Here is a 23,980-nt window from a genome sequence, read left to right on the forward strand (position 1 = left end):
ACCCTCTGACTCCAAATCCAACTGTCCTTTTTTTTAACTTATTTTATTTTTATTTTTCCCCAGTTACATGTAAAAACAATTTTTAACATTCATTTTTAAAACTTTGAGTTCCAAATTTTCTCCCTTCCTCCCCCCATCATTGAGAAGGCAAGCAATTCAGTATAGGTTATACATGTGTAGCCATGCAAAACATTCATAATAGTCATGTTGTAAAAGAAAACATAGACCAAAAAACACTCAAGAAAAATAAGGTTAAAAAAAAGTATGCTTCATTCTGTATTCACATACCATCAGTTCTTTCTCTGGGCATGGATAGCATTTTTCATCATAAGTCATTCAAAATTGTCTTGGATTGTTGTATTGCTGAGAGTAGCTAAGTCATTCACAGCTGATCATCTCACAATATTGCTGTTGCTTTGTATACAGTGCATTTCACTTTGCATCAGCTGATGTGAGTCTTTCTAGGTTTTCTGTGAACATCCTGCTCATCATTTCTTATAGTACAATAGTATTCCATCATAATCACATACCACAGCTTGTTCAGCCATTCCCTAATTGATGGGCATCCCTTCAACTTCTAATTCTTTGCCCCCATACGTGAGTTGCTATAAATATTTTGGTACATTATAGGGCCTTTTCTTCTCTTTTGGGATACAGACCTAGTAGTGGTATTGCCCATCTGTGTTTCCAGTGCAACATGCAGCAAAGGCTGAGCAGAGCCAGCCATTTAGTAGGGCTTGTGCCACTAGTCCTGAGGAGACTTCAGGACTAAAAATGAATGAAGATGATAAGCTGCCTGGAAAGATGTTAATTTTGGTACAATTAAGCTTAGTTGACTGAACAACATACTGACTAAAACCAACTTCTAAACATGCAAGGTAGCTGGTGAGGAGATGTTTGGAGAATGAAATGAAGCATGGTGGGGGTAGTGGACAGACAGACCTCAGGGCCCCAGGGCAGGAGTTTCCAGGGATGAAAGGATGGACCTTTGCTTGAATATATTTGGTAGTGGGAAGCTCATGATTTCTCAATGTGCTGTATATTATGCAATCTAATAATGAGCAGCTCTACGTTTTCTTCCTTATATTGAAATAATACCTGCTCCCTGTAAATTTTACCTAATTTTTACCTGCTGGAGTAAGAGAAAACAAGTTTAGTTTCTCTTCCATGTAATAGTCCTTCAGCTATTTGAAAATAGTTATCATGCATCCCTTTAAATATTTGGAGGCATCACTAACCTCGTCTAACCTGCCTGGGCATTAGTTTATCCTCAAAAAGGCCCAACTAGTGTTTTCCAAACTCTATTAGGGCAGTCTTCAGGCTAAGGAAAATAAAAGTACTTTCTCCCCAACCGTAAGTTCAGAGTTAGTTAGTTATTTAGTCCAACCCTTTAGTTTTGTAGATGATGAAGCTCAAGGTCACACAGGTGGTGATAGCAGCAGGATTCCAACCTCTCGTCCTTTTGTTCCAGGTCAGCACCACCTTATTTGTTCTGTTTCCCTCCCTGGGTAAGGATAAGAGCAGAACAGGAAGTTTCAGAGTGACATAAGTAAATTTGAGCTCTCTAAAATTTGAATAGACCGTCTGGGGGTATCCCCTCTCTAGACATCTTCTAGCAATGGCTGAGTTATTGAGGATGTGGTAGAGGGGTTCTGTATTCAGGTGTACAGTTTGCCCTAAAGGGCCTTTGAGGACCAACAAAGAGTTTCTGTGATTCTTTCATTTAGTGAACTAACAAGTGGGCAGACAGTCCTAATTAAAAGGCTACTGAAAATCCAGGGTTAGTGAGGACAACGTAATTACCCCCAGATCATGTTTTTGCCTTTCTTTGTGTCTCTATTGCTTAGTACAGTGCCTGGCACTCAGTAAATGCTTAATGATATTGATAATGATACTGTCCCTGGACCAAGAGACTGTAGATGATATTTTTCAAAGGTAGGAACTGCTTTGTCCTAGAATTGAACTTTAAACTACCTGAGGACAATTCCCTAGGATGTGCCTAGCCTTCTTTTCAATTACTCTTGTATGCTTTCCTTACTTTACCACCTTCTTTATGTATACAAACTAAACTGGCAGAACAAAAGAGAAAGGGAGTATAATTTATTCCAGCAGTACTTGTGTTTGTTTGCTAGCTTTGAGCCTGTAAATCCTCTTCAGTGAGGGCTAGACTTTCACTTCTAATTCATGATCAAGAACATACTTCCCTTGAATTCAAGACCTAGAATCCTAGGTCTATCCATTATTTCTAATTGGTGATTCCTCTTTTCCTCAGCTCTGCTTCCAATTTTCAGGGAAAACTTTGAAAATTAGAGAGATGTACCAAAGAAATTACAACTATTTTCAGTCTGATAGAAGTCACCAGATATTACCCTCTATTTCCTACCTATAACACTTTTGATTATTTACCATCCCTAGAAAGTTCTCTGAGGTCTCAGTTTATGATGATTTTTCTCCCCACCCCTCTCACCACCCTCCAGTCTATATACTACTGCTTCCTCAGACAACTATCTTGAGGAACATTCTTTCAATCTTCCTAACACAAAAGATTGCTATTTAGTGTCTTGTTGATAATGTGGCTTTCAGAGAAATGGAATTAGATTTGAGTTGATGGAGACTGGGAATATGTAAACTAGGTCTAGAAACAGTAGGCTCCTCATCACTTCATGCTGCCTTTTTCTTTTGTCTTTCTTTTGTTCTTTTAGCATATGAGGACAGTCCAGCTGTGTCCCTTAGGTATGTTCCTCTGAGATCTGTTGGGCTGTGTCCTGATCTTCCCTTGAATTGCCATAAAACAATTTTTACTTGGACTCAGTTGCTTAGAGAGAAATCTCTTTGCTCTTTTGCTCCTACAGCTCCTATTTTCAGTTTGGCCTTCCCAGCTCCCAGTATTTCAGCCACATGTGTAACTGGCATGTGATAATTCTCTCCATCTTTGGATGGATTATCAGTAAGCTTTGTTTCCATTTCACTATTATTACCTCTAGCTCTTACAGATATCCTCATCACCCTAGTACCAATTAAGTTCATAAAACAACTTTCCTTCCTTGTTTAATCTTCAAGAGGGACCTGGAAGTGATGATCTCATAGAAATGGTAGGATCCGATGAAGTGATAATTTATGGAGTCAAAAATCTTCCTAGATCTTTGACGTAAGCGGTAACTATTGTGTAAGTCAGGGATGATACATTTTCAGAGGAAAAAAAAACTTACTGGAAAATTTTAGACATTTCCTTATTAAGAATGTTAGTTAAATTAAAGCAGCATTCTACTTTAGTAAGTTCGGGTCAATTCAACAAACACTTATTAAGTGTCTATTTATTCAAGGCACTTTAGTGAAGGCTGGGTATACAAAGATAGAAACAAAAAAGTCCCATCAGGGACTGGGGAGAATCAGCATGTACACAGATAAGTAAATATAAGATATGTACAAAATAAATACAAAATAGTTTCTAACTAACTAACAAGGAGAGAAAGGCCTCATGTCGGACAAGGTACTTGAAATCAGCCTTGCAGCATGCTGGGGATTCCAACAGGTATAGGGGAAGAGGGAGGACAGCCTGTGGAAAGGCAAAGGACCTGCAAGTAGGCCAGTTTGTTTGGAACACAGAGAATTGTGCCCCATGCCTGAAGGGTACAGACAGGAGCTAGACTGAGCAGGGATTTATATGCCAATCAGCAGAGTTTGTATTTTATCCTAGAGGCAAGAGGGAATGAGAAGAGGAATGATCTAATCATTCATGTTTTATGAATGAAATAAAAAGTTACTGGTCACAATTAACCTTATTCATGCTCCTAAAATTACATATTTAAGCAGGTTTAGAATTGGGTTGATAATATAGCATCTAGGAGTGAGAGAATTTTTTAAATCCCATTGAAGATCTGAGCTATAAAAGGAAAAAGTTGAGTTACCAGATTTGAAAAGCAACTTAGTTGAAAAAAATTTTTGAGAACAAAAAAAATTTTAAAATCAAACTCACCTAATGCTTAAAAATAGGGAGCATAATCTCTTTCATGACTACAACAAAAACTTTATAATACTTTAAAATACCATTCCATTTTTCTGTATTTCAATGAGTCTGAAACCTCACTAGTACAGGTCACAACCCACCCACACCCTTTCCTTGTGGGTAAATCCTGTTGATGCCTTTCCAAAAGTCTTCTATGGAAGAGATATAGTGAAGCCTTTATTTTCCTTTTAACATTTTGTGGAATTGGGGAATGGCTCCGTGGTACATGAACCCAGTAGAATATTACTATACTATAGCAATGATGAATGTGATGGATACAAATGTAGAACAGATTTCCATGAACTGATGCTAAGTGAAGTAAGCAGAGCTGAGAAAACTACAATACAACAACTGCACGATAAAATCAGAAGTGCCTGTTGCAAAATTATAAAGAACAAGCAAGGCTTGGAAGAAGAGATGAGAGTACATTTTCAACCCACCTCTTTGCAGAGATGGGAAGTCTAAGTGCTGCATATTGTACATATTTTTTGACTTGTCTAATATATTGACAAATTATGTTGATGATCCAAAGATGTAGTCATGATATGATCTTTAGATTGGAGCAAGACTTGCTAATATAAAATATAAGAATGCTGTGATATTGGTAGGTATGGGAAGGGTTGGTAGATATTTTGAAAGAAAATGGTTTTTTTTTTTTTTGAGGGCCTAGAAGATTTTCTTCAGTTTGCGTAGCTAAATTGGATTTTAAAAAATCCTTTTTATTTCAAAAAACTTAGCAGTGACATAAATTTATTTTTCGAAATTACTTAATGTAGCAACATTTCTTTTAAAATTGATGACTATAATGATAGCTGTTTTGCTCTAAATTAGCTCACTTATCTTTAGATGAATAAATTTAATTTTTTCTGTTTTAGTGTTCTGTGACCAGTGATTTGGATTTTCCAAAACAAGTCATCCCATTAAAAACTCTGAATGCTGTTGCTTCAGTACCTATAATGTATTCTTGGTCTCCTCTACAGCAGAATTTTATGGTAAGTAAAATGTTATATCTCATCTATTTGAAATGTAAGCTAACTTTATATAAACAGAAAACATAGGTAATATTTATTTTCTTTATAAGGTAAACGAGGCAAGTAAATACTAAAAAAAAAAAGTCATAATAGCTGTAATGTGAATTTTAATTGATCTGTTTAAGTTTCCCGGGAAAGCCCATACTAGAATCTCCATTGCCTACTTTTTCCTTTTGTTACTCCTCTCTAGTTGTATATCTTTAAGGACTTTTCTTAGCTTGTTGATGTTTATAATTTTCTAAATGAAAGCTTGGAAAAATACACCTAGCATAAAAACATGGGCTTAAAAAAATAGATAAAGCTGGTTATTTAAATCTACACTGCTAGAACACGATCATTAAATGTGAATCTTAATACCAAGTTGTTTATTACACCTGTTCTTATTAGGAACTTCTAATTTTAGTTAATATTTAGACAGTATGTGAACAATAGTATAACAGGTGCCGGATCTGGAGTGAAGAAGACCTGAGTTCAAATCCTGTATTAGACACTTGTTGGTGTCTGGTCACCTGTCTACCTCAGTTTCCTCATCTGTAAAATGAGCTGGAGAAGGAAATGGCAAACCACTCCAATATCTTTGTCAAGAAAACCCTAAATGCGGTTACCGAGAGTTGGACAGGATTGAAATGACCGAACAACCGCAGAAGTTATTATTATTAAGCATCAGATATTTTACAGTACTTTCTTATTGTTTTGTACTTTTTTACTGTTTTTTTTTTTTTAAAGTTAGCCTAAGATTAAAAAGCCCCTTTCTCTTTTAACCTTTTCTTAGTTCCGTCAGTACAGAGTACTCCCAAGATGAGGAAATTGCTTCTGTGCATGAAGATAGGCAATTTAACTATTCCTGCAATTTATTCTAGGGAATTGCCTGGGGGCACTGAGAAGTTAAGTGACTAGCTCTGAGTCCCCACCTTGAATCTATCACAAAGGACTTGAACCCAGGTTGTTTTGATCCTGAGACTGTCCCTTTGTTCCATATACCATAATGCCTATTATTTCCTTTATTATTTCATATTTAACACCCACTAATTTCTTTTTAATGATAAAGTACAAGTAAATTTGATGCACTGATACTTTTGCTGTTATTGAAAATAAATACAAAGTCAGAAATGAAAAAAATTGAATTAAGTGTTTATGTATAGATACTTATGGAAAAATATTTTTTTTTTGCTGTACTAGAGCTTGTAATATAACGTGATATACTTGTGATATAAGTGTAACTTTCCATATGGAGTTGCTTCACTTTATGTAAGTGACATACTTCAAAGGTTATGTGTAAAGTGAATCTCAGGAAAAAAATGTTCATGTCTTAGCAAATTTTCTTGTGTATATAAATTGTAATATCAGGGCTGTGTTTTTATTCTAATCGAACTCCAGTTGGAAAATAGTTCCTAATATTTTAATTTTCTTTGTCCTCAGGTCTTTCTGTCAAATATTTATTCTGTAAAACGAACACTTTAGAAAACTCCAGCAAAGGAACCCTGCAGATGAAAGAAAGCATTTTAATAGAGATAATAAATTTAGTCTTCTTTTTTTTTTTGCATATAATTTTTTCCTAAATAACATGATATCAGCCAAAGCTAGCTTTTCAACTTAAAACTATTAAATCAGTATTACACTAATACATATTTAATAATTGGACTGCTTTTTTTTTAAACTTTGTTACTTAAAAGATAAAGCAAATAAGACTTTATAAAATATTGAATTATGATTTCAAGTTCCTGTAGTAGTTTTTATAGATTTTGACTTAGCAGTCTCTTCTTGAAAGGATTCTGAGATTTTTTATTTCTACAAATCAGTTGGTATTTATTTGCTGTGCCTGACTTTCAAGTGGATATAGTTTGCAGTTTTTCTTAGTCGTACTAAATCAAAATTGTAGTTAGAGGCTATATTTAGTTAAGTAGGATAAATAGCAAACTATAGAAGGAATACTTTTAATTTAGGTACATCTCTCAAATAGAAGTATCAAATAAGTTGAGGCTCAGCATATACTAAGTAGGTATTAATGCTTTATTATCACTATCAACTGGTTTTGTTTATATAGTATGTGCCTGTGCATATTACTTTCCTTTTCTTTCTCACCTTTTAACTTATGTAGAAATTTTTTTCTGAGAATTTGATTATAACCTTGTATTTTTCTGTAAAAAAACATTTATATTTTAGCTGAGTAGCCAAATCTCATTTTGACTTTATGGTATTTTTATGGCAGCTTCTCGTTAGATATTTTTGTATCAGAATAGAAAGAACATGAATATCATTGTGTATTTAGATTAAAAATAGATGTGAAAACTATGTTTGAGCCAGACTTCATGTAAATATATGCTACCTTATATAAAATCTTATTCACCTGAGGTATGGTGTTAGCTGAAAGAGCGTGCTAGGTATCAGTCTGAACTAATGATTTATGAGATATTTGAAGAATAAGCTCCATTGCTCTCATGTGCAATAACTGGAACTAGGTTAAGTCTGAGAAAATAGCTGACATTAGTAATAACAAGCTTACCAATTAATTGATTAAAATTTCAAGAGGTTTAAAAATTTTCTTTTTAATTGTGTTTACACTCTTGGTTTGCTAAGCAAGGTGATAGATCATAGGTATAGACATTATTCCATTTCTTTCTAAATTTGAATTTGTGGTATTCAAATGCATGAGGCTTTAGTATTGTTTCAGAAACTAATTTTTACAATCTTAATCTGATTGTAGCAGAATCTGGTGAAGGAGGGAAAAAAGAGATAATATTTTCACGTTTTGTGAAATTAATTATGAAAGGACATAGCAGTTTCTAAGATTGCAATCAAATATATTTAAAGCACATATATTTTCTGCCCCTTAACATAGTGAGGCTGCTTTTCCTTTACTGCAGAATAGAAGTTTTTGGGTACGAGGGGGTAGATTTATTTGCAAAGGTAGTTATTGTCAGATGTTACAGTCCTAGTTTCCAACCAGAGAAATTAAATTTCTAGGAGAAAGGAGACTAGTGGAAAGGAACGAATGAGAGAGAGAAAATAGGACTTTTGATACAAATTTGAAAGCCCTTGGAGGGGGAATATAGCAAAAGCTTGAATCTTTATGTGTCAACATCAAAAACTAACCTCACACTTTAACTGCTTGGACTCTACTAATTTAAGCTCTGTGAAAGGCACCATTATATCATCCTTGTAAACTTTCAAATGTATAACCTTAGTGTTTGCTCAGTTCCCTTTTGTTTGGCCTTCTATATTCAGTTATTTATGAGGTCATATTTTGCAACTCCTAAAATCTGCCTCTTTTAATTTTTTGTATTCTAGCTATAGATCCCAGATCATAGTTATCTCATGCTTATATGACTACTATAGCTACCTAGTCAGTCTGCCTGTTGTTTGGTCTCCAACTGGTCTGTACGATATATATCCATACTATACAGTAGATGACAGTAGTCACAGCTGTCTTCTGAAAGTGTGCTTTTAACTGTCACTCAGAAACCTGATGTGATTTACCATTTTCTCTCTCTATCAAGCCATATTTCTTAGATATGTGTGACTAGGACCTCCATCAATTGTCTCTTCATCAAATTACTTTTATTTCTTGCTTTTCCCAGATGAAAGCTTTCCTCTATCCACAAAAAATTGCCTTCTGTCCTTTGCATATGAGTTGCTTCTTATTGTGTTTTTTTTCTTCCCAAAGTGCCCTCCTCCTCCTGATCCCTGTGCTAAGCCTTGGCCCTCTCCTTCTTCCAAACTTGGCTACAAAGTCACATTCCTCATTCAGCCTTCCTTGAATAACTTCACTCAGTTGATACACATCTTATCCTAATACTAAAGTGTTTATTCCTTCATTTTGAAGTAAGTAGTCTATAGTTTTATATATAGGTGATATCCTGGTGCCATAAACTTTAAAGGACTGTCCATTTTTTTTTTTTTGTTGCACTAGTACTTTTGTATCATATGAACTTGGAAAAAGTAGGTCATTATTTAAAAGTATGGAGATATTTAAGAGATGATACTTTAGCTGGTTTTGACCTTTTCTGACTTTGTACAGGTTTATGTCTTTTCCATCTATGTATTATTTGCTTTCCTTTTACAGCTTTCCATGGAGCCTATGACTGTGCTTTTTCCAAAATGGCCACTCAGTAATTCTTGGTTGACTAGTGAAAAAATTCTTTTCGAATTTTGTCTTTATGGCATGAAGATCTTTTGCTTTACCACTTTAGATTTGTGTTATAACACTTGGATAACCCGAGAACTTTGTCCATATAATGTTCTATGAGAAAGAGCACCTAATGATTTTCTATTTTTCTACTTTGGGATAAACTGGCTTTTTAAATGTCTTAATTACTTTTAGGTGGAAGATGAGACAGTTTTACATAACATTCCTTATATGGGAGATGAGGTTCTTGATCAGGATGGAACTTTCATTGAAGAATTAATAAAAAATTATGATGGAAAAGTACATGGAGATAGAGGTGAGCTATGAACACTGATATATTTAATCTTTTGAGAAGGAGTAGAGAGAGCAGTTCCTACATGCAGCATAGAGCAATTGTGGATAACAGGTTTTGAAGAAGTTATAATTCATTCTTTGCTCCTGACTGGAAAAATACTCTGAGGCTATGTCTAATTTTCCTCATCTGTAAACTTGGAGTTGTGTGTTTTCATCATGAAGGACAGAAGTACATGTACACACACACACACAGAGATTATGTATTAAATTATTTAGTGGGGCAATTAAACATACCATGTCAAGTAACATATGAATTAGATACAGAATTCTCAAATATTTGTAGAACTTTAATAAGATCATTTAGTAAATTGACCCTAGAGTGGTCCTTCAAATTCAAAGTCATCACGTTACTTCTTACTAGTATAGAACATTCACCTAGGTTCTAGGTAGGGTAAAAAGTTTACATAAGAAATGCTACTTATCTGTGGGGCCAATAGTCTACGTGTTGGTTGAGTCATTGTTTGCCCACATGTCACTAGTTGAAGACTCTGGGAGGTATCCATTGCCCCATATTCTTATGCTGCAGGCTACAGTGCTTAAAATCCACATGGATTTGCGAATATTTGGAAGAAAGGAAACCAGCATTTATTAAGTGCTTGCTACATACCTGGCACTATGCTAAGGATGGGAATGCAAATAAAAATAAAAACAATCTTTGCCCTCAAGGAGCTTATGTTTCTTAGACCATAAGCAAAGGGGAGCTAAAAATGTGGGAGAGATAGGTGGGGACAACGAAGAAGGTACCTGGGACCATAGTTTATAAGTCTCAGAAGTCTGAAGCAGAGCCTGGCATGGAATGAAGGGTGGCTGGCCTGAGCCCTTCCACAAAATAGACGGTTCAGCAGGAATTCACCAATGAGAGAAGTGGGCCAGCTATTTGTTATGGGGTGCTATCTTTCTTTCTTTAGAAACATTTTTATTAATTGGAAAAATACATATAATAGACTATTGTGAGTCTTCTATAGGTTTTTGAAAATTTTATGGGCTCTTAAGAGTCCTTCATGTTTCTTGCATTTTCTGTGGAGTAAAATAAGGCTATCTTGTACCTCAATTAAAAAAAAAGAGGAGGAAGAGGGAGAGTGGGTTGTTTTAGAAAGAAGTAAGAAATTGGTGTTATGTTATTGTGGCTCCAGAAGATCCTTGTTAAAAGTGTATCTCCAACTTGGGAGGAAGGTAATATTTATGTTAATGCCACCATTAAGATACTAGTTGAGTGTAGGCTCTCTTGAGAACCCTTTATGATGGCAGGAGGCAAAAAGAAGATCTACCTCTAGGACATCTTGTGATAGGGGATTGGTCCCAGGTAGTGCATGAGTGCCATGTCTGACTTAGGGGTAACAGGAACAAGCCACAGAACTTGAGGAGTTTATCTAGGGCTAGCTTTGAAAATAATTATAAATGATTTTTCTCTAATTCTTATTTCAGTTCTAAGTGATACACTGTTTGATTTCAGAATGAATAAGGCAGGTTACCAGTATTTTCTGACATTTCAATGTGATTAATTTCAGAATGCGGGTTTATAAATGATGAGATTTTTGTGGAGTTGGTGAATGCTCTTGGTCAGTACAGTGATGATGAAGATGATGATGATGGGGATTATCCTGATGAGAGAGATGAAAAACAAAAAGATTTAGAGGATAACAGAGATGGTATGTTTTTATTACATTCTTAAAGCAGTATTTATTACTACATACTTTCAGAGTAATACAATAAGGTGTGGTTATATTCATTTATATCTTAATTTGCTTAAAACTACACTAACATTTTGGGGACCTCCCCTTGTACTAGCCAAAAAAAAACACTCAACAATCTCTCTTCAGGCTCTCTAACTCATAATTGTTCTTTGCTGGTTGGCTAAGGATTACCTAGGATTATTTTAGTGTAGAAAAGCTTGAAGAATATGCTATCAGAGAATCATAGAACTACATAATTTTGGAGCTTAGGTATCTTAGCTGTCATCTAGTTTCCACTCCTTTGTTTTATAGTTTTAAGAATCTGAGCTTTAGATACATGAAGTGCCTTGCCCGTGATTACAAAGTTAGTTAGTGGCAGAGCTGGTACTAGAACTCAGATTCTGGGATTTAAAATCCATGCTTCTCCTAGTACACCTGGCAGACAAATAATCATTAAGGGCAATTTCCTGTTACTTTTGTATTCATTATTGCATTACATTAATTTCAAGTTTATTATAGAAAAATTACTTTAGAATTGAAAGTAATTTCTCTCCTGATGACTGATTTTTGTCTGAGTTTTGATTGGAGAATTTAACATCTGTGGGAAGAAAATTCAGTAGTACACTCAAAACTTTTTTATTCCACTTTCATTTTTGTTTAGATAAAGAGAGCCACCCACCTCGGAAATTTCCTTCTGACAAGATTTTCGAAGCCATTTCCTCAATGTTTCCTGATAAGGGAACAGCAGAAGAACTAAAGGAGAAGTAAGATTTTTCTTTAGAGGCATTACCTCCCTGCTTAAAATGTAACTTGTCACTCTTATCAAATAAGATATTATTTGTAAAGCACTTAGCACAGTACATAGCAGGTGCTTAATAAATGTTTCTTTCCCCTTCTTGGCTCCTGTAAATGAAACTGATATAGCTGACCAGCAGTTCTGCTGCATTCCCTTTTGTTTCACACAACAAATACACGTATATGAGCACGTGTGTATGTTAAAGATGAAAGGATTTTTTAGGATAAGTAATAAGCTTACTTGGGAATTTGAAAAAGAATTTTATTACTGTCCCAGGTATCACCTCTTTCCTGAGTGGGCTATATATCCTAGGGCCTAAAAAGCCCTATACTTTTTATTAGGGTATGGTTTATTAGGGAGGTCCAGATTGAGCCTATCCAATGTTCCTTACTTTGTCTTAATATTGTCAGCCTTGACTAAGTTAAAATTAGGTAGGTCCAGTGGGGTAATAGAGTGGGAGAAGGTTCTTTCTCCTCTACCTCTCAGCCTAGCTTTATGTCTATAGGACTAGCAGGTGGGGAAGGGGACCTGAAAGTCCACCATCTTGTGGGCTATAGGACTTTGCAGCTCTTCCTTTCCAACAGCTTTGGTTTATGGATTAGTGGAGTATAGTGGTTAGAATGTGCTGCTCTCTAGTCTGGAAGACTTGGATTCAAATGCTGCCTTTGATACTTGATAGCTCTCCAACCCTTGGTAAGGCACTTGATCTCTCCTAGCTTCAGACAAGAATAGAAGACAAGTTACAGATTTTTAGGATCTGAAAGGAGTTTCCATGTGAGGCATTCTCAAACCTTCAAAATTACCGATCCTTGACATATTGTGGCATTTATTTCTGGTGGCTAGTTTCTACTTCTTAAAATCTGTTCTCCCGTGGCTCTTTCAGAGTTGCTGTTCTTTAGACCAAAGTCATCCTCCTCCTTTTCTCTTATGGACATTTCTTATCCCTGTTAAAGTGAGACTTTTCCCACTTACCTCTTAGACTTTTGACTTATTTCAGCCTTTTAGTCCCCTACTTAGTTTCTTGTCTTCTCCATCCCTGGAATAGACCCATGAGGTGTGTGTAGTTAAAATGGTGAGCTGTTGGCCTTTGTGGGGATTTAGGTAATAATTCATGATATAAACCATCCTTTTCTCCTCCCTAAGACTGGTAAAAAAGGGGAGGGGCACCTTCCCTTTGACTAATAGAGCAAATTTGTCTATGAAAAGGAGATTAGAGCAGAGAAAGATTTAACTGATTCTAATGCCATGTAATGGGGATCAAGGACTTTGCAGGGAGCCTGTCTACAGAACAGTGAGCCACATAAGACAGTAAGGCTATTAATATTGTTAGCCTCTCGGCATGTAGGTTTCTGCATTTGGATATACTAAGCTTCCTTGCACCTTGAACTTTTTTCTCATATACAAAATCTAGTACCAGAGGACTGTGTTGTCCATCATTATATCAGTAATCTTACGGGCTATTTTTAGTAGGGGCTCATTCCCATTATTTGGGTCTGAATTAGATATCTCAAATGAACCCATAAGACAAACAAAAAAACCCAACCCATTTCCTCTCACTTCTAAGGGTCTCTGCTATTCTCTCAAACCTCAGGATTATTTAGTTGGGTGTCTTTGGAATTCTAGGAATACCTCATACAAGGCTATATTTTCTTCCCAAGACCTGTTCTTCCTCTTTGCTTTCCATTGCATGTAAGTGGCATGTCTGTTCTACCAGTTATTCAGGCTCAGAGCTTTGTAAGATCTTTTAGTCCTCTTTTTTGCCCAAATTCACTTTGTGTTCCCATCTAATCAGTTGCTCTGTTCTGTTTTTTCACTCTCACAATAAATCCCACATTAGCCCCTTTCTCTCCATCCCCTCTGCACCTACCCTAGATCAGGTCCTCACTATTCTCCTGAAAGACTGCAACAGCCTCTGAACTGGTCTTTCTTCTCATGTTCTTTCTATTGTTCTCTCCCCCCCCACCCAAATTCCTCTTATGTACTGGCACTAATCTTATAAGTACAGATTACGTATCTATTATAATCTTAATACTAATATATTGCTTCTTTTTTCAAAATCCTTTAGTGATTTCCTATTTTTTTTTTTTACTGAATTAAGTCCAAATTCCTTAGCTTGACATGTAAAGCTTTCTCTAACTTAATCTGCCTTTCCAACCTTACTGCGCAGTCCTTTCTGTACTCTATAGCTGGCATCATTTGTTGTCCCCAGCGCCTGCTACTTTTGGCTTGTTTATACTTTTCTTTCACCTGGAATAGCATATCTACCATATTTACATATCAAAATCCCAAACCCATCTAAAATCTCAGTTCTTTCATAAAGCCTTCCTTTATCTTCATGAAGTTAGCATGAACTCTCCCTTCTCTAAGCTAAATAACCATAGTGAATAGTACCTCTTTTTTACCTTTTCTTAGAATTTCATGTATGACATATTTGCTGATTAGACATGTGATCCATGTGGGAGGAGATACTATGACTTCTTTTATCTCTAGTAATGCTTAGTACATATCCATGAATGTATTAGTCCTCAGAAAGTTTTTGTTGAGTGTATGAATCCTAGATGTTAGGAAGTTTTTATAAGCCATCCAGTGAAACTGGAGGACATCAGGCAGTATGTTAATCTGAGTATGAATCATATTGGCCAGCCTCTTTCCAAGAGAGAAGACTGTATTTTTTTCTGTGCTAAAGTTCTGACCTCTGTCTTCTCCCCAAATTATGTCTTACTCTTTGGGGGCAGAATACAGCGTAGGTGCAGAAGAATGTAAGCCACCTGGGCTACTTCACACATTCTTATAACATGCTGTTTCTGAAGCTTGGTCTCACGAAAAGAATTTCAGCTCGACCTGGGAGTAACATTACAAGTTATTTTTCATAGAACCTTTATAGTGGTGTAGTAACATAATCACCTGATGTAATGGCTCTATCTTTGGAGAAACACATTTTGAATACCTAAGGGGTGAAATAATTGCCCCTTGTATCATTCTTGGCAAATTTTAAAAGGTTCTTCCTTATTATCATAATCAAGGCCCTGTCCCTTCTGACCAGAAGATCAGAGGTTCATAGACTTAGGACAAGTGAGGGTTTTAGAAGGTATCTAGTCCAATCTATTCATTTTACAGCTGAGGTGGCTCAGGAAGGTTACATCATTTTGCCCAAGGTTGCATAGGAAGTGTCAGAGGTGGTATTTTAAGTTAGTTCCTCTGACTCCCAAATTGTGTTCTTTTTGCTGTACTACATTGCCTCCCATCTTTCCCTAGGAGGATTGGAAAAACTTGGTTGGCTTTACGTAAAGGTGCCTGATGATAGTTGGAATGGCAGGACACCATAGTCGGCCCTGCAGGTTCCATGACTACCTGCAGGATGAGCTTGGATAAATTGCCTAACATAGCAGTTACCAGATGCATTGTAAATCTTCAAAGGAACTGTCTTACTGAATAAATGTTTCGAATATCAAAGTATGCAGCTATACACCATGTAAAAAATAAGTCTTTTAAAATTTTTTGTTGTTGAAAAAAATTTAGGAACATTTAAATACCGTGTGTGTGTGTGTACAGAATAAAGAGCTATGAAGGAGTTAAATACAAGATATTTTGAGAGAATGTGAACTTAACAGTTGAAGGGCTCAACAAAGGCTTTGTGTAGAAAATAGTGCAAAAAGAACTCTGAGGTGAGCAGGTAACACTCTAGGTTGGGAGGTGGGTAGGGAGGTGAGCACAAAGACACTGAATTGGGAGATGGAGTGTGGTGTTCAAGAAACAGAGACAGGGCCATTTTTGCAAGCTTCCATGATAGGTGAGTTATGTTCAGTGAGACTGTGGAGCAAGGTTATGAAGGGCTTAACAAAGTAAAGAGCAATTTATATTTGGTTCTAGAGCAGGGCTGTCCAACGTTAGGTTCTTAGGGCTGTGTTAAAATAATTTTTCGAGGGCCACACCCAGAATAAAAAATACAGTACACTAATAGAAAGGGGCGGGGGGCGGAACGCACGTCATCAGTATGACAGGTGAAGGCATGAAGTCCGAAAGCAAACACAAATCAAAGCAGTGACAGCACAACAGTATAAAGGTAGGTGTGTAAATACTGACTAGTCTGCATCATACAGATGAAACGCATCCCACAGATCAATTGAAAATTCTGTGTGATATGTTCTATCCTTAATACTACTTAAAAACACCAAAGAAAATTAACATCAACAAGATTATTTATTAGTGATGGAACTAAAAAATGATTTTTTCTTTTTTCACTCATGAAAATTAAGACCCACAGGCAGGCCACATTTTGGACAGCCCTGTTCTAGAGGCTACTCTAGGCCTCTGAAAATCACTGGTGTTTATTGAATAGGGGAGTGACTTGGTCAGATCTACACTTAGGGAAAATCATTTTGTAGCATTGTGGTAAATAGACTGAAGTGAGTAGACTTGAAGCAGGAAGACCAATTAGGAGGCTGTTGCGATAACCTAGGGAACTTAGGTGATGACAGCCTGACTTAAGGTGGTAGCTCTGTCGAATGGAGAGAAAGATTTGGATATGTGATGTTTTTATTTCACTTTTAAAAATTGATACTTGTTATTTTTATATTGCATTCATTTACAGATATATCCTCTTGCTTTTCCCCTACTCAGTGATCCATCTCATGTAAGACACAGTTTAAAAAGAAAACAAATCAGTTTAGCTACAGTTACTGTGTGTGCCTGGGGCCAATCTTGGTCATTATAATTAATTACAGCATTCAGATTAATTTTCTTTCCCTATTTACATTATTGTACTCATTATTAATGTGTGTTGTTTTCCTGGTTCTGTTACTTCACTCTGTATCAGTTCATCTATGTCTTGCTGCTGCTGCGTGTGTGTGTGTGTATGTATGTGTGTGTGTGTGTGTGTGTGTGTGTGTGAAGATAAGTACTGAAAGGATAGTTGCAACAATCATTTTGTCTACTCAAATGCTTTTAAGAATTTAGCTTTCAAAAATATTGTTCTCATTACCAATTTTTTTTATTACTGCTTTTAGGTATAAAGAACTAACAGAGCAGCAGCTTCCAGGAGCCCTTCCTCCTGAATGTACACCAAACATAGATGGACCAAATGCTAAGTCTGTTCAGAGGGAGCAAAGCCTGCACTCATTTCATACGCTCTTCTGCAGGCGCTGCTTTAAATATGACTGTTTCTTACATCGTAAGTTCAATTATTGTACGTTTTGGTTTACTTTTTTTTGGTTATGGAACTTTACATTTAATATAGATTGGAAAAAATGAAATATAACCCCATTTAGGAAAAATGCTGTCAATTTTCACAATCATTTATCATTTAATCTTATATTTATCATTTTAAATGTATTCTTAATTTGACATGATCTAGTTTTTCACTGGCCTACTGGAAACTGTAGTAGTGCTTTTATTTTATACTATATTAATGTTTTTATATTTACATTTTCCACTAACTTGGAATACAGCTAGAAGCTCATTTTAAAAAATACTATTTTAAAATTACTTGTATGCATGTCTTTATGAATTGTTAAGACAGTATATAAATGTAAAGTGGCATTTTATTATTTCTATGTTCCAGTCTGGTAGTCTTTGTTCATATCACTTCTGATTTCTGTGAAATGCAGTTATGTTGAGTGAGAAACCCTATAAAACAGGTGTTTGGATACATTCTGTCCTTTTTTTCAACCAATTTTTAATATTGTTATCTTAAAAAATGTTAGATCTCCTTAGTAAAATGTACATGCGCACACATAGTAATGCCTTATTTATTTGGCAATACTGGATAATTAAATTCAACAAACTTTTATCAAGTGCTTCCTTTGTGTGATGCACTGGGTGAGACATGGGGGCTACAAAGACAGAAATGAAATAGTCCTTGCCCTAAAAAGATACTACTTTCCACTGAGATACACACAAATATCAGCCAAGCACACATGACTTCGTGCATATCCGTTTCAAGAAGAAAGCACTAAAATGAAGATCAGGAAAGGCCACATGTAGTAACTGGCCTCTGAGCTGTGCTTTGAAAGAAGCTAAGGATTTTAAGAGGTGGAGCTAAGCAGGGAGGGTGGCATGCATATCAGATGTGGCGTATCAGCCACATGTGCAAAAGCATAGAGGTGGGAGATGGCATTTATGAGCAACCTCTAGGAAACCAGAGTACTGGAAGAGCAAAGTAGTAATGTAAATTAAAACTAGGAGATAGGACCAAACTGTGAAGGGCTTTAAATGCAAAGTTGAAGGTATTGTGTTTTATTCTAGAGGAATATGGAACCACTGAAGATTTTTGAATAAGAAAGAGATATGTTCAGAAGCTTTATTTTAGAAATATCAATTTGGTAGTTGTATGGAGGATGCACTGCAGAAGAGAGAAACTGGAAGCAGAAAGACTATTTAAATGGCTTTTGCAGTTGTCTTAGTTGTCTAAGAGGAGATGAAGGCCTGGATTAGGATAACAGATTTTGTGAGTGTAGAGAGGGAAGAATCCATTGGAGAGGTAGAGTTGATCATACTTGCAACTTGATATCATATGGCAGAAGGTGATGCAGGAGAGTGAGGAGGAGGCAAAACTGTTCCAAGGTCTGGAATCTGGAGCACTGGAGAAATGGTGGTGTCTTCAACCCAAATAAATCTGGAGTTGGGATGGGTTTTCTGAAAAATGAGTTCTCTTGTGGACATTTTGAATTTGAGATGCATATGTAAATCCAGGTGAAGATGTCCAGCAGTCAGTTGGTAATGAAGGATTGAAATTCAGTAGCTAGATTAGGGCTGGCTAAATAGATATGAGAATCCCCTGCATTGAGAAGAGGAGAAAAGGGCTTATGACTGAGTGACCCTTGGGGGATGCCCATGTTCAGGCTGTAGGAACAGGATGAAGCCGCATTGGAGACTAAAAAGAAATAGTCAGACCAATGTGAGAGCAACCGAGGGAGAACAGTGTTTACAGAGTCCAAGGGAGGAAAGTGTCCAGGAGAAGTTGGTAGCTGTCAGTATCAAAAGCAAAAGAGAGAGTGCAGAATAAGAACTAAGAAAAGGCCATTGGATTTAGTAGGTAAGAGATGTTGGTAACCTTGGAGAGAACAGTTTGCATTAGATAGCGTGCTGAGAAGCCATACTGCAAGGAGTGAGAAAAGAGTTGTGAGAAAAATGTAGGTAGTGAGTATACATGGACTTCCAAGCATTTGGCTATGAAAGTGAGATTCCCCCTCTCTCTTCAGATTATCTTTATTTCTCATGGAACATGATCAAGATGAGAGGTCTGAGTTTTCTTAAACCAGATTAGCTTTTACAGAGACCAAGCTTGAGGTAACTGAAATAGTATCAGATACTGTGGATCATGGTACACATATCTTGTCTTCTTGGTGTTCTGAGACTAGATGTGTTTCCACAGAGCAAGGCTGTAGTAATGAGAATATTCTGAGAGAGACTGTTTTCTGGCACAAATATCTTGTCTCCTGGGTGTTCTTAGACTAGATGTGTTTCAGGGTCAAGGTTTCTTATGGATGGAGAAGACCCAGGTACTCTTTTAGGTGGCAGGAAAAGAACTAATGGACAAGGATGAGAAGAGAGGAAAGTCTTTGGACGCTAGCTGCCCACCTCTTTATCAGAGATTTGAGGAGAGAATGGGAAGACGGTGAAGAGAAGGGGTTTTGTGATGTGTGAAGTGGGGAAGAAAAGGTAGTTTGAAATGAACGGCCTCTATTAAGTAGACACACTCTGCTATGAAAGAGAGGGGAAGGGAGGAGGGAAGAGGTTTGGAATAGCAACTGGGGAAAATATATTACAGACTTTAAGGGTGATTAAAAAAAATTGCTGTATAGCAGTGAGGGCCTACTTGAGATTAAATAACATACATTTGTAATTCATATAAGTGAAGTTTCAAGATATGTGACATTTACTTCAACCAGACTGTTAACTATTTTTGTGTATATCTTGCCAAAATATAGTTACTTGAATTACTAAATAGATATTCCTGAATGTTATAGATCTTTTTTTTTTTTTTGATGTCGTTGTGGCAGACATCATCCATACCCTAAAAAATTTATTTATTTATTTTTAGGTTGCAACATTCAGTTTCACAAACTTTTGAGTCCTATTTTACTTTTTGTAGAGGTTACTGAGTCACATAGAAAGTTAGTCTGGCCTTACGCTAAACGACTCTAGATGGCTGTGCTTTTTTTCCCTTTTCACAGTCGTCTGTATCAGGTGTACCTGTTCCTGGTTTTCACTTTTCCTTTGCCATTTACCCTTTCCCTTTAAATTTAAATTTATCTTTTCCATTCAGTTTGCTTTTAGCTGGAGGACTTTCTAGACTGTTCATACCTGGTATGGTTAATACTGTAAAACAATAGCATTCCATTAATACAACTTTCAGGGTGGGAAAAATATGAACACTTTGTGAGTAGATTTGCATCTAAGCTAAACGAATGATTCCATAATAAAATAATTGATGCTGCTTCAGATAATTTACCAACCAGCTCTATTTGAGGTATCCAATCTGAGCATTTTCAGCATTTTATCATTTTTTTTCATAGCCTTCATAGCAGCCCTCAAATACTTAGCCATTAAATATCCTTCATTTAGAAAACATTTCAAATACCAAGTAATGAAAATATTTAAGAGGTTAATTTTTATTATAACATTTTCTCTTGTATTCAAATATAATCCTAGCAGAGAAAGTAAGAGAATAGGTACATAGTTCTAGAATTGGGAGAGACTAGTCCAACCCCTTATTTTACTGGTGAGAAAACTGAAGCCTGAGAGGCTAAATAAAACTTTGCAAGTAGAAGTACTAATTGTTAGTGACAGCAGCAAGAATAACTAAGATGCATTGCTTTAAGGGTTATAGGATACTTCTGCATATAGTGTTTCATTTAATGCTAACAAAAAGAAGGTGTTGGTGCTGTTATTATCCCATTTTATAGGTAAGGAAACTAAGGCTGGGTGGTTGTGACTTGCCCAGAGGGTGACAGAGCCAGTAAGTTTCTCAGGGAACCACAAAATATCATATCCAAACATTTTTTTTTGAAGCAATCAGGACTAAGTGACTTTCCCAGGGTCACCTAGATATTAAATGTCCGAGGCTGGATTTGAACTCAGGTCCTTCTGACCCCAGGGCTGGTGCTCTGGTGCTCTACTGTGCCATTCCTCTGCCCCTCCAATTTACTTTTATTACCATGTATCACAAACATTTAATTTCTGTAAACAAATCCATTAAATAATAAAGGATATTAACCTCTCGTATACTATAGCAATGTAGTTTAACTTTAAGGGTGTTCATAGCTGAAGGAATTTTGATAGCCTTTCACATTCCTTAACTGTAACACTAAGTTGGTGAAAAGAGGATAAGTAGAAAATTCTGTTGTAATAGCATTTGTGGTAGTGGTCAGCTACTCATAAAAGGCACTTGAAAGTGACAGACCTCATAGTTGCTATGGACATCCGCCACAGTGTTTACAACAAAGGCCAGGAACAGTTCTGAGCCATTGGGAACTTCATAGCCTCAACCTGATTTTATTTGACAAAAAGTCATCATCTTTGTTTAGTGGCTTTTTTAGATGTTGCATGTATGCACAGCTTGGGATAGGGCTGGGGGTATTGTTTGTTTCTATTGTTGTATGTAGTCAAATGGATCCATTTCTTTTTGTCTCTGCACTTTGACTATCCCTCATCTTATTGTCAAATTCTTTTATTCTTTTTAATCTTCTAAATCACAAACTTTGAGAAAAATGCAAAACATGTTCAAGAGATATGGGGAAAGAGTTTAATATGTGGTTAACTGTTCAGTTAGTAATTATGGTGAAATTAGGGACTCTGTAAATTACTGATAGCCAGGTCCAACGTACACAAATGATGTGATAAAACATTTCAAAGTGAACGAAGTAATTGGTGCCTCATCTTTTTGAAAGGTGGTGGTTAGAACTCCAGTGTCTTTTGGAATTCAGTATGCCTTGCTGCTTTTAAGGATAAAATGGAGGGGAAAAAACCAGCTAGAAAGATGTTCTAGTTTATTATAAGTTTCAGGGAGCCAGCTAGGCTAAACACTATCTGTTTAGTGAGCACCTCTCAGTTAAAGCCATTGGATCTTTGAAATAATAGTAACTGAAACCCTTTTCAGAGTCTGACCTATAGGACATCTGCCTTGTGTGCAGTTTTCAGTATGCATTGTAATTTTCAAAGAAATAGTAATGTTGAAATTATAATTTATATACTACATTTATAGGAATTAGTGATTTATTCATAAATTTTTTGCCCTAAAAATGTCAATAACATCAGAAAGTTTGGTGTACTTTTGTTTAGAAACTCTTGGGGAGAGATAGAAGGTAGTGGGCTGTGAAAAGCTGAATGGAAGGAACCAAACATTCCTGACCTTAAGTAAGAATATAGAGAAGCGCAGCCTGGGAAATCTAAATAGTTGATTATATATGTGTTTTAAGTAGGACCTATCTTGGTGGAAGAAAGCATATATGTGATTTTTTTTTTTTTGCCTCAATTTCTTACCATGTGGACTTAGAACTGGTTAGATTCATTTGGCCCTGTTGGTATTTTGTGATGAATCATTTGAGCCTCCTTGTTGGAATGAGCTTTAAATATGCTGAAGCTGAACATAAGGCGTATGTTTGATTTTGGTGTTCTCTGCAACTTGTAGCTAGGCATCAACTTTCTGAGATCTGCAGCCATGAATGCTAAAATATTTCTAAGATGCTTTTATGGTTCTCTGATAAAGTAAATTATCATGTTTAACCTAAAATAATTGTGTGGTGATAATCTGAAATTTGACCAACCATTTAGTACCCTGAGCAGGTGAAATTAATGCAGACTTGGCATCTTACCGTAATAATTTTATCTTACTGTTATCGTTCAGTTGTTTCAGTTGTGTCTAACTTTTCATGACCCCTTTTGGGGTTTTCTTGGCAAAGATACTGGAGTGGTTTGCCATTTCTTTCTCCAGCTTATTTTTACAGATGAAGAAATTGAGGCAAATGAAGTTAAATGACTTACCCAGGGTTACATAGCTAACAAGTAAGGCTGGATTTGAACTCGAGTCCTGAATCCAGGCCTGGTGCTTCATCTACTGCTTCCTTATTATTCATGTTGATATAATTTTCATCTAAGTCTTAAGTAGTGTATGTTGATATTAGCGACTGAAGAAACTAATTACATTTATAAAATATGCTTCATCTATTTTTACAACAGGAAGAGTAGTCAAAGAGATGTCAGGACATTATGGTTTGGTTCTTGGATCTGTCGACACTAACTAGCTGTCCATCCCCTCCCTAGCTATTTCACTCTTCCCGCTCTGCCTGTTCATCTGTAACTGCACCAGTTGTAGATTGACATCTACTCTCTAAGTTATCATCTTAGAGAGTTGCTGGGGTCTTCTAGAGATTAAGTGTCTTGCCCAAGGTCACACAGCTAGTGTGTCAGAGGTTAGACTAAACTCCAGGTGTTCTTGACTGCGATATATCTCATGTGCTACACTGCTTCTCAATGTATGGTATGATAGTGGGTTATATATAGATAAGGATTCTGGTCTCCAATCCCAAATACTGGAAATGTTGGAGCTAACTCAGTGATTTTGCTTGTTGCAACTTAATTAGGACAGTAACAGGTTTCCTGAAAATAAAATTTTAAATTATTTGGATCTGTGGAAGCATATATGTAGTTCTCAACACAGTAGTATAGCTAATAGAAAAGTCATACCCATTTTCCAAGCATTTTGTTTTTTTCTAGAATTACTGTGGTAATTGAAGGCTCCAGGTGTCTGATTGGTTCCAATTACAGGTATAATTCCTAAGTGATGTGATCTTAACTTTCTGGATGCTAAGCATATATAAAAGATCCCTTCCTTGTCACACTGTAATTAAATCCCAAATTAGCCATGTGCTATTGGTTTTGCATTCTGGAAAGTTCAACAACTTGAAAGAGAAGTAAACTTAAAAGTTTTAGTTAAGAAACATTGTCTCCTTTTCTTACCTGTTCTCTTTTTCTCTGAGCTTTTTATACATGGGT

The 23,980-nt window shown here is 36.2% G+C and overlaps 1 protein-coding gene across 4 annotated transcripts in view; it reads left to right on the forward strand.

Moving 5' to 3' along the window:
* Positions 1-23,980, forward strand: part of EZH2 (enhancer of zeste 2 polycomb repressive complex 2 subunit) — an 84,638-nt gene that overhangs the window by 48,926 nt on the left and 11,732 nt on the right. For all 4 annotated transcript variants that reach the window (XM_036760451.1, XM_036760453.1, XM_036760452.1 and 1 more), the window contains exons 4-8: positions 4,882-4,998; positions 9,359-9,479; positions 11,026-11,166; positions 11,852-11,954; positions 16,993-17,156. In XM_036760451.1, the coding sequence (XP_036616346.1) occupies positions 4,882-4,998; positions 9,359-9,479; positions 11,026-11,166; positions 11,852-11,954; positions 16,993-17,156 (646 nt within the window). The remainder of the gene's footprint in view (positions 1-4,881; positions 4,999-9,358; positions 9,480-11,025; positions 11,167-11,851; positions 11,955-16,992; positions 17,157-23,980) is intronic.

Source organism: Trichosurus vulpecula, chromosome 5, assembly GCF_011100635.1.
Source record: "Trichosurus vulpecula isolate mTriVul1 chromosome 5, mTriVul1.pri, whole genome shotgun sequence".
In the NCBI taxonomy this organism is placed as follows: Eukaryota; Metazoa; Chordata; class Mammalia; order Diprotodontia; family Phalangeridae; genus Trichosurus; species Trichosurus vulpecula.